At 39.5% G+C, this 12,059-nt stretch overlaps 1 protein-coding gene across 3 annotated transcripts in view; it reads left to right on the top strand.

Moving 5' to 3' along the window:
- The window catches only part of EML1 (EMAP like 1), a 167,779-nt gene that overhangs the window by 130,517 nt on the left and 25,203 nt on the right, over nt 1-12,059 (top strand). For all 3 annotated transcript variants that reach the window (XM_053697472.1, XM_053697471.1, XM_053697470.1), the window contains 3 exons: nt 1,502-1,599; nt 8,445-8,532; nt 11,539-11,634. In XM_053697472.1, the coding sequence (XP_053553447.1) occupies nt 1,502-1,599; nt 8,445-8,532; nt 11,539-11,634 (282 nt within the window). The remainder of the gene's footprint in view (nt 1-1,501; nt 1,600-8,444; nt 8,533-11,538; nt 11,635-12,059) is intronic.

Below are 12,059 nucleotides of genomic sequence, written 5' to 3'. Positions count from 1 at the left end.
TTTAACTTTAAGAAAACATTATGTAATCCCCGTGCTGAGGCCAGTTAAAGACATATATGTTGCAGGGCTAGCCTTGATAATCTGAATTGCGTACATCCAGCCCTGAGACTTAAACCCCCCCCCCACAATTTACAGTTATATTACATGAACTGGCGACTTTTTTTTATTTACTTTCATCATCTGATTTGCTTTGTTCTCTTGGAGTCTTTTGTTGAAAAGCATACCTAGGTAGACAGCAGCATGGAGCTAGCTGCTAATTGGTGGCTTCATATGTATGCTTCTTGTCATTGGCTTATCAATGTGTTCAGCTAGCTCCCAGTAGTGCATTACTGCTTCTTCTACAAAGGATACCAAGAGAATGAAGCACATTTAATATAGATAAGTTGGAAAGTTGTTAAAAAGAATATGCTCTATCTGAATCATGAAGAAAAAAAATTGAGTTTCATGTCTCTTTATGCATTTAATATATTAATCTTAAAGGGGCAGTATACACCAATTTTCATATAACTGCATATAATAGACACAACTATAAAGAAGAATATCCACAGATACTGATATAAAATCCAGTATAAAACCTTTTAAAAACTTAGAAGCTCCAAGTTTAGCTCTGTTGATGAGATTAGTCTGGGACACTCAGTGAAAGGGGCTGGGTGCAGATACTCTTCCCCCCCCCCTTCCCTGCATATGAAAAAACAGATTAGACAAACAGGAGCAAGCTTGAATCTGTATACATAAGTATACATCTGACACTTTGGGGCTTGGTTAGGAGTCTGAAAACGAGCACACTGTTATTAAAAATAAGCAAAACTACACATTGTTAAAAAAAACTCCCAGATGGGCTATATAAATGGATCATCTAGAAAACATTTATGCAAAGAAAAATCTAATGTATAATGTCCCTTTAAGGTCATTACTTTTCCTTTAAGCTTATGTTCTTCATTTCCTCATGCCATTGTACAAGGAGAGTACAATATCCCCCAAACCTTCCTAACATCTCTCCAAATCAGGTATTCTATAAGCAAAAAATGTTTTTTAAAAATCCCTCCCGTATACAGAAATAACTACTGAAACAGTTGCATGTAATAATGTATACAATAGCATTCTTATCTCATTAGTTCCTGTCTTCAAACAAGCACACTTATTGCGTGTGGGCACAGAATTACAGACTGCCACGTCTTACCATCAGCAAAATAAACAAGTAGATTCCAGCCCCAATAAAGGACTTTTGTTATTTTGTTACAGGGTTCATGGGAGTAAATTACAACGTTTAGGCCCTTAGTCATGTCAATTAATTTTAGATGTCAATGACTAAGGGCCTAGAATAGCCCCGGAATGTTGTAATTTACTCCTATGGACCCTGTAAATAAATAAATAATAAAGGGCCTTTCTTTTAATTGAGACTGCAATCTACTTATTTTTATCTCGTTAGTTCAACAGTAATCTGCTCTCACGGTTCTTTTTGCTGACTCATTTTTGTAATCTTCTTTCTTATTCTCAATAGATGGAAATTTTCTTGCAATCGGTTCCCATGACAACTACATCTATATTTATGCTGTTAATGAGAATGGAAGAAAATATAGTCGAATTGGAAAATGCTCAGTAAGTGTTTTATTTTAGTGAATTTATTTTAACAGAGATAACTATAAGTAATACAGCATTCAAATAATTTCAAAATGCAGTCTTAAAGGGACATGAAACCCACATTTTCTTCATAAATGGAAAGAGTCAACAGCTGCATTCATTACTTTTGAGAATTCAGAACCTGGCCACCAGGAGGAGGCAATGACACCCCAGCCAATGGCTTAAATACCTCTCCCACTACCCTCATCCTCCAGTCATTCTTTGCCTTTCGTCCCAGGAGGTTGGCAGAGAAGTGTCAGAAGTTTTTAAATAGTCTCTTATGGAGGGTAGTACTCTTCGGCATGGGACTGGAGTTTAAGTAGTCCTGTCAGTCTCTCAGTGAGAGCATGGATGAAAGTTAGAGTCCGGAGATGCAGGGAGAGTCTTTCTGCGAAACCATCCGACTCTTATTAACCGCTTGAACAAGCAATCAGCGTTGATGAGTTTTGCTGCCTGCTTTCTTATCTCAAGTCCATGGCAGAGGCGACACTACTATCTGTCACACTTGAAGGGCCGTGTTCCTGTTCCACGGCGTAGATTCCAGTAAGATTGTTTCATTTTCTTTCATTATGATTGCCTTGTATTACAAAAGTTTTCCCGAGAGGCTACCACCTTGCGGGACTAACTATAACTCAGGGTCTCAGTGAGGCTCCTTTTTGTATCTTGGAATCAAGGGTTAATATCTCCTGTGGGGGTTATTGAACAGGGTTTTTTTTAATCATGTTTGTTATGTGATTAGTCCTGCTTATGCTTGGTGTTACTTAGGCTCTTGGCTAGGAACATAACGGCCTTTGGAAGTGACGCAGTCTTTATGGTTGAGCGCGCTTTTTCTGGATCGCACGGTGCACCTGGTGACCGGACGTGGTCACGTTTTGACTCTCTATTTCCGCATTCCTGACCATGTGGCAACAGAAAATTTCTAGGTCCTAGGAGGTGGTGAGTGCCCCAGCCATTGTGGGTTCCGGGTGCCATTTACTTTTCTTATTTGGTCCGGTTTTTTTTTTGTATTCAATATCAAAGCTATGGAGGATTCTGATAATGTAGAGACGAACGTCTCTGACTCGGTCTATTTCTCGTAAGGAATACGAATTGGCCCGGGTGATACATGCCCTTCAGTTATGTTCAGAATGCTGTTTTAGAGTCCTCAATTCCTCGGGATTGGGGAATCAAGGAGCCTCTGAACCATCCATTTCTGGGGGTCCTGTTCCCCCGAGTGGCGAGTTCCCTACCACCAACTCTTACTACACATGCAGGTAACCCATATTTTGATTATCCTTCTCTGGAAGGTGGCTTGTTCCCCCTGGAGGATATGGCACGTTTTCGCGTGTCCATTATTATGGCGCTGGCGCATCTGCAGCTACCAGAAGTGTGCTTACGATATTGTACGTGTTCCGTTGACCGGGGCTCTTCGGGCATGGGATGGCCTGCTCAGCTATCTGGGGGAACGACTGTCCCTGAGGCTTCAGGGGGTCAACCTTCGGGGTCGGGGTTGTCTTCTGCTCCGGCGAGGGTATGCTGTGCCTTTCTTTATAGACTGTCATAACTTTGTGTCCTTTTGAGACACATTCTGGCGTTGTTGGAGGATCTCATCCTTAACGGATACGGGAATTCCCAGTTTTTTTACTTTGAACGGCTTGCAGAATTAGCTATATGAGGATAAGGTAATCTTCTTATAGCCTTGTTTGATTATCCTTTCCAGTCCTGAGCTGAAAGAACATGATCCTGGTCCTGTGGGTGTGTCTGTTCTTCTTGGGCGATAACCTAAGGGTTGCCTTAGCTTTTATTTTAATCCGGTTAGGATGATTTTTTATTTGAGCTCATGTTTATGTATTTCCTTCAGGAATTTTTCTGGAATCGATACTCACGATTTTCGATCGCACAGTTTACTTCTACGGAAGTTTGTTTGATGTGAGGACATGTTAGTCCTATGTTTAAAAAAAAAAAAAAGTTTGCTGTTTATTCCCTATCTCTGGGGATGACTGTTTGCGTCCTTGACAGTTTCGACCCTGAGTTTCAGGCTGGTCCTGATTGGGTTCAGACCTTTATGTCTTGCGACCTATTTCAGACACGTGGCGCCTGTTCTGCCTGGCTGGTCTGGTTGAGGCGCCGAGTGTTTCACATTATTATTTGTGTTATTCCTTGTTTTTCTTTTACAAGTTCAGCTAAGCATTTTGTGAGGGCCTGAGGGTCCGTGAGGCGTGGGGGATTGGTTCAGTCCTTGTTAGCCCTCTAGCTGGTCGACTGGGATTTGGTGAAGTTCCGCTGCGACACCCTCCGTTTTCCATTATTTCATCAGGAATGGGAGTGTTTCCTTCCCTGCGTGGGTTGGAAGGTGGAGGACTCAGGGCCTCCTTACCGCCGGCCCTGATGGTCTTGCCTTTCAGGGGCTCCTACGAATTGTTCTTTTTGGACTTGTTCCTTTTGAGGTTCTCTTCCCTCGGGTTGAGATTTCTAGGCCTTGTCCGTTTCACCTTAGTGGTTTTAACCTCTTTATGGGGAGGGCCGTGTGGTTTTTCCTTCTTCGGGAGTTTGTTTCCCTATCAGGGATGTTAGGCTATGCTGTCTCCTTCTCCGAGCTTTGCTTAGGGGTTTTGTTCTACCGGGGTTTGGGATGCTCTGCATTCTTTTTCCTTGGGTGTGGTCCTCCGGTTGTGTACTCTGAGTAGATATGGAGACTTGCCTTTGTTGTACTCGCTCTTCGAGTGACTTTGTTCTTCAAGGTTCTCCCTTAGTCTCTAGAGTCTTGGCGCGCCTCTTTTGTGCTCCAGCTCTTTTTTGGAGTGTTTGGGCTCTTGTAGGGGGTGCTGTCTTCCTTTTGGGTTGAAATTTGTGAGTGAGTCTTGTTCCCGTTCTCAGGGTTAGTCCGGGTATTCCCCAGTGAGGTCTGATTTTTCAGACAGGGTTTTCGTGTTCCCTGGGGTGTTTGTTTTAAACAATTCTGGGGCTCGGGCCTATAGTTTTTGTTTGGGATCTTTCTGGAAGTCCGGAAACGTATGATCCTGTGGCTGGTCGGGGCTATCCAGTTTTTCCCAGGGAACATAGGCTATGGCCTAAGGAATGGCTAGTTAAGCCTGCTAGAGCTTGGCCAGGTTCTGGGCGCTCTCGGATGCGCTACTTATGGCTTGCCTTGTCCTTTGAACAATGTATATTCCCCTTCCTGGGGAGTTCTTTCTGTGTTCTTCGGGACGTCTGGATGTCTTTCATTCGGCTTTTGTTTTCATCAGACTTGGCTCATGTCTTGTGAGCATGTGCACTATTCTTATGTGCCCTTCCCTTTGGGGGGGTTGTTTGGTCCTTCTTATGAAGGTTTTTTTTTTTCCTCTCTCTGGAGGGTTGTTGTCCTGTCCTGTGTGCAGGAAGTTGGAACAGGTATTTTTATCCTGTAAGGGTGAGCAGTTTGCTTTTCTGGGAGCTTGTGCTGTTCCTTCTGTGGAGACTGGAATCTCCATATTGACTGTCAGTTCCCTAATGGTTGGTGTTTGGGGTTCTTTCTGTTCCCCTGTTTTTCAGACCTGCCTGTCGCTTGGGCTGGTCCAGTGTGGAGCAGGATCTGAGGTATGTGTTCGTCCTCTGATCTTTTGAGGTTCGGTGAGCCTTCTTGAGGTTTTGTCCTTTCTCTATGTTCAAGATATTTGAGAAGGACTGATGGCTTTTGGATAGCCTGTGATGTGCCCACTGGTTAATGGATGTTTAGCAGTCTGGCAATTAGGATTTGATATCTCTTTTCAGCTGCTCTTACTTGCCGGCAAGTATTCTTTTTCAGAGTCATTCTGGTATGACTGTAGCGTGTGGGTTGACTCAGGTGTTCACTTATCTGGGCTTGCTGCATGTTTTAGATCTGTGAATATTTTGATATTCTGAGTTATCTGTGACTTGAGGACTCAGTTGTCTTTTAAGACAAGTTTTCTTCTCGGTTTCTGTTCCCGGTCTTAACCTTGTGGTTTCTGCATATTCCTGGGTCTGACCTGCTGTTTTGGTCTAGTGGTTAGCTTAGAGGCTTTACTACCTGAAGGTTGAGAGTTTGCATACCCACTGTGGGTGCTGTGTTTTCTCGTTGCCTGCCTGTTTCTCAAGACAGGCAGGTTCTCGGGGTTCCTTTTTCATTTGGAACCAGTTGCATTATATTTGGGGTCCCTTCGGGGTTCCTTGATTTTTTTTCTTTCACGTTTTCTCCTTTTTTGGGGGAGTTTTGGTGCTTGATCCCTTTCTCTAGTAAGGGATGGGTTGTTGGGGACCGACTGCTGGGCGGCGGTGTCTCGTGGAGGCGGGTTGGCTCAGTCGAGTCCTTTTCTGCGGTCCCTAGCAAGGTTTATGGACTATCTGCGGGTTAGTGTCCTTGGGGCCTTTTCCTTTTTCAAAGCTTTATCTGCTTCTGACGAAGCGGGGTTTTTTGGGTATGGTTTGTAGGCCTTTCTCCCTCAGAATGGGCCGCCTTTTGTTCCTTCCAGTTTTGCATTCAATGTCCTCTATAGCAGTGATTTTCAACCTTTTTTTTGTCGTGGCACACTTTTTTACATTAAAAAAATCCTGCGGCACACCAACATCCCAAAATTTTACAAAAAAACACATTGTAGCTTACATACACACACACTGTACTGTGCTGTCATGCCATGCCTCCTACAAACTATACATGACATATTGACATTCATTCACAAACAATCATAATGATTGTCTGTGAAGGAATGTCAATATGTCATGTTTGTAAATGACCCCTGATGAGCCTGTCACATACCTCCCAATATTTCAAAATTTGAAAGAGGGAAACCCCCGCACTGGGAAAAGTCTCCCCCATCAGTCATCATCTCACTTAAAATAAAAAAACAAGCAAAATTTAAAAAATATGTCATATTGTTGTCAGTTTGCCGCGGCACACCTGAGGATCTCACGGCACACTGGTTGAAAAACACTGCTCTATAGCTTGGATATTGTTTTTCGCAAAAGTAATGAATGCAGCTGTGGACTCTTCCCATTTATGAAGAAAAACATAAATTATGCTTACCTGATAATTTTCTTTTCTTCAGATGGAAAGAGTCCACAGCTCCCCGCCCATGTTTTTCTATGGAGCGTCTGTTATTTTTATTCTTCTGGCACCTTTTCACCCTGACATTTCTTCTACTGTTCCTCGGCAGAATGACTGGGGGATGAGGGGAGTGGGGGAGCTATTTAAGCCTTTGGCTGGGGTGTCTTTGCCTCCTCCTGGTGGCCAGGTTCTGAATTCCCAAAAGTATTTAATGCAGTTGTGGACTCTTTCCATCTGAAGAAAAGAAAATGATCAGGTAAGCATAATTTGTTGTTGTTTTTTCCCTTCATGATTTAGAAAGAACGTGTAATTTTAAACAACTTTCTAATTTACTTCTATTATCTATTTTGCTGAAAAGAACATCTAGATCTAGGCTTAGTAGCTGCTGATTGGTGGCTTCACATAGATGCATTGTGTGATTGGCTCAACCATGTGCATTGCTATTTCTTCAGTAAAGGATATCTAAAGAATGAAGCAAATTATATAATAGAGAATACAATTTTAAACAACATTCCAATTTACTTCTGTCTGAATCATGAAAGAAAAAATGTGGGTTTATTATCCCTTTAAAGGGACACTAAACCCAATTTTTTTCTTTTAGGATTCAGACAGAGCAGGTCATTTTTAACCAACTTTCTAATTTATTCCTATTATCAATTTTTCTTCATTCTCTTGCTATCTTTATTTATAAAGCAGGAATGTAAGCTTAGAATCCCAGGCCATTTTAGGTTCAGCACCCTGCATAGCAGTTGACTACATTCAGCCAACCAATAAGCAAGTGTAACCCAGGTTCTGAACCAAAAATGGGCTGGCTCCTAAGCTTTACATTCCTGCTTTTAAATAAAGATAGCAAGAAAAATTGATAATAGGAGTAAATTAGAAAGTTGCTTAAAATTGCATGCTCTATCTGAATCATAACAGGAAAATTGTGGATTTAGTGTCCCTTTAAAGGGGCCTCTAACCACTCTTAGTATTATCATTTTTTTGTAGTTTGCAAACAGATTCTGCAGCACTTTAAAGAGGTTACTTTAACATAACATGAAACCCAAATTTGTTTATTTGATCCAGACATAGCAAACAACTTTCCAATCTATTATCAATTTGCTCAGTTCTCTTGGTATCCTTTTTATAAGGAATGGCAATGCACTACTGGGAGCTAGCTGAACACATCAAGTTAGCCAATGACCAGAGGCATATATGTGCAGCCACCAATCAGCAGCCAGCTCCCAGTAGTGCTTTACTGCTCCTGAACCTACCTAGGTATTCTTTTCAATAAGTGATAGTAAGAAAACAAATCAGATTAGAATTACATGCTCTATGTGAATCATGAAAGAAACCTTTTGGGTTTAATATCCCTTTACATAGGGCATGAAAGGTATATCCCAAGGACAGGTGATTAGGAAGGGGGAAAACAGTTGTGGGAATGGAAGAAAAAGTGGGATAAAAAAGGATGATGGGGGAAATTAATCGAAAAAGTGAAAAATAGGATAATGGGAAAAATATATTTAAAAGAAAAGATCTATGAATGGGAAATTTGTGAAACAGCTTTAAAAATAAATGTTTTTTTATCTGGCGCAACAACTTTTTTCTGTGGTCAGTGTTAAACCAGCTGTTTGCTTTGCTGCATTTGTTACAGCGCAGTTTACTTGTTTAAGGACTTACGTCTGAGTCCTGGTACAAACCGGTAAAGTCTAAGCGATAATAAACTGTTCTAGGGTTGTTTAATATATACATTGACTGAACATTAGAGAATAACATCTCTTGCTATACAGTTGTCAAACATCCAATTCTCTTTCCTTATTAGGGACATTCCAGTTTCATTACTCACTTGGATTGGTCTGTGAATTCTCAGTATTTGATGTCCAATTCCGGGGACTATGAAATCCTATACTGTAAGTAATTTAAAAATATATTGTGTTGAGAATTAAAGAAACATTCTTGCATAATAATAAAATACTATTAATTCATAAAAACTTTATAACGCTTACAGGTTAGCATGGGTATTGCAGGTTGAAATGTTTGCTCGCAAGCAAAACCTGATGTGCACTTAATTTAGGACTTTAGATATCACAACCACACTAACTCATTCTCCCCATAGGCTTTAATATATATCTATACCTATATATCTGCATAGCTATCTATATCTGTATACCTTGTGAAAACCAACATGTATGGTATTTGCAAAAGATGCCTGTGCGGCATTGAAACGTTATGCCTATACTGTCATAATATTTTAAATTTGAAGGGCTAAGCGTTATGTTTTATGATTTTTTTTTTATATATAATAATATATATATGTGTGTATGTGTGTATGTGTGTGTGTGTGTGTGTGTATATATATATATACTCCTGAAAAAACGAATGCACTCTCAGGTCTTGAAAAGTGAAGAAAAAACAATCTCTTTAATGGAACGTTTTCAGGGAATTCTTCCCCTTCATCAGCATAAATTCAGTGTCAAACATGCAAACTTATATACTCTTATGTGAGATTAAACAATACCAAATACCTGTGATCACTCAGTGAGCTGGCGCCAAACAATCAATGTGGAACGCATAATTTGCGTTCCACTGCATGCAAACCGGAAGTGGTATTCTATTTCCAGTTATAAAAATAAATATAAGTAAAATATAATTATTATATCTTTATGGTCCTTATTTTTGTGGTCCTTATTTGTGTGCAAGTTTAAGATACATTGTTACTAATAACTTGTAAATCACATTTGTAACTTGTGCAAACTTAATCTCAATGTACCCCAACTGTGGGGTTAAACAATATAGTGGCTGCGATCGGGAGTTACGTTCATGCATATCCTCATATTTACAACTCTGTGCATAAAGTTATCCACCTAATAGTGTCTACTCTTATATATACCCTTATGTTTTTTTTCCTCTCTCACCCTGATGAGCCGATGCGGCGCCCGGGATCGTTGGTTTGTTATGTTGGTTGGCATGGTAACAGGTTCCAACCGGAACTACTTGGTGCATTAATATGTATGCTGAAAATTAAGTCACCAGTTCTATTACATTTTGTGTATCTTTGCAATGTCAAATGCCCTCCAACATATCAAAGGGTAGAACTACTTTCTTCAGTAGTGTATTAAACCCTAATGTAGTAGTTTTTAAGGTTATTCCTTACTGCGTGTATGGGGACCAGATATTTACACATAAAAGATGTAAAAAAATACATTCTGGAAAAATTCATTCTAGGAAAACTGTCATACACCTAGTGTTAACCCAGCTATTCTCGGTTTCTACACAACAAGTCATTTATTATTTACACATGTCCTCCATGTATTAGAATTTTCCTGCTTTGATTAGAATATACCATCCTGTTGTAGTTGACTTATTTCTTCATTGGATTATATTATATGAGACCCAGTTCTGGTGGCACACCTCCAATGTCCGTATCTTTCCACCCCTCTGCCAATTGTATGCATATATTTATCCTCTGTTTTTACAAGAGATTGTTTGTTTGTTTTTTTTCTTCACTTTTCAAGACCTGAGAGTGCATTCGTTTTTTCAGGAGTATACATTGCATGTCTGCACCCAGGCAGATGACGCCAGGAGGGTAACACTGTACATTGAACGGTATTATATATATATATATATATATATATATATATATATATATATATATATATATATATATATATATATATATAGTGTAACAGTTTATTTTAATGTATTTATGTTGTGTTTTGTGCACATTCTTTGTTAACATTTAGCCTTTACGTGAGGTCCTCAACCTGACTAGCATAAACTAAATTGCAAATGCATTTACTTTCAACTTGTAGTACGCGTGCAAGCTAGCAAAGGGGGGTCACACCTAAAGTCACGCTCAGGAATCACATGAACTGTAGCCACCAATCGCCAGCTGTGACCTTCTCTGAAGCACAACGGGTGCTTGACTTTAACGTGACAGTATACACTCATTTTCATATAACTGCATGTAATAGACACTACTATAAAGAATAAGATGCACAGATACTGATATAAAAAGCCAGTATAAAACTGTTTAAAAACTTACTTAGAAGCTCTCAGTTTATCTTTGTTGAAAAGGTAGCTGGAAAGCCCACTGCAAGTGGGAAATAAACACTCCCCCCTCCCCCTTCTTTTGCATATGAAAAGACCCTTTACACAAACCGGAGCAAGCTGGAGTAGGTATATGACGGAATTCTCATAAAACTTTGGGGCTTGGTTAGGAGTCTGAAAATTAGAGCAATGTTATTTAAAAATAAGCAAAACCTATACATTTAAAAAAAAAACCCACAACTTTATAGGCTATATAAATAGATCTAAAAACTTTTATGCAAAGAAAAAAATTAGTGTATAATGTCCCTTTAACTGTGTTTCATCCATTTGCAGGGGTTAAATACTTGGTTTAAAAACTTGCTTAAACCTAAAAAGCTCAAACTAATTTAATACATTTTTAAAGGTTTACTTAAAGGAACATTAAACCCAAAAATTTTCTTTCATGATTCAGATAGAGAATACAATTTTAAACAAGATTCCAATTTACATCTATTATCTAATTTGCTTCATTCTTTACATATTCTTTGTTTAAGAAATAGCAATGCACACGGGTGAGCCAATCACACGAGGCATCTATGTGCAGCCACGAATCAACAGCTACTGAGCCTATCTAGATATGCTTTTCAGCAAAGAATATCAAGAGAACTAAACAAATTAGATAATAGAAGTAAATTAGAAAGTTGTTTAAAATTGCATTTTCTTTCCATATCATGAAATAAAAAAATTGGGTTTCATGTCCCTTTAACTGGTTGCATGATCCACTTTTCAATCTCAAGGCCAGATAATTCCTTGTATGATCAGATTGCTATGTTATATCATAGTCCTGTGTAAATGATTGACATTATATTTTATTGACACTTCTCTAGGGATTCCCACAGCCTGCAAGCAAGTCGTAAGCGTGGAAACAACTAGAGACATTGAGTGGGCAACATATACCTGCACTCTTGGATTCCAAGTCTTTGGTTCGTACCCAGAGCATTTATAAAGAACAGTATATGCATATTTATACGTGATTAAACACATAGAAAAACTGTCACTATAGTCTTACAGGGTAATTACCCTTAAACTTTATATATTGCTTTCTTGGTTTCATGATCTGCTAAGTATAATTTGTTTCTTTTTGTTCAGTTCTTACAAGTTGAATGTGAAGAACAGGTTTGCTTTATGAATAGGTACTTACTGATAGGCGAGCACAGCTTCTGAATTCTATAGGTACCTACTAACAGGCGAGCACAGCTTCTGAGTTCTATAGGTTCCCACTAACAGGCGAGCACAGCGTCTGAGTTCTATAGGTTCCTACTAACAGACGAGCACAGCTTCTGAGTTCTATAGGTTCCTACTAACAGACGAGCACAGCTTCTGAGTTCTATAGGTTCCTACTAACAGA

The sequence above is a fragment of the Bombina bombina genome, chromosome 1, assembly GCF_027579735.1.
Source record: "Bombina bombina isolate aBomBom1 chromosome 1, aBomBom1.pri, whole genome shotgun sequence".
NCBI lineage: Eukaryota > Metazoa > Chordata > Amphibia > Anura > Bombinatoridae > Bombina > Bombina bombina.
The sequence above is the reverse complement of the archived record's forward strand: the minus strand, read 5'-3'. Positions and strand labels throughout refer to the sequence as shown.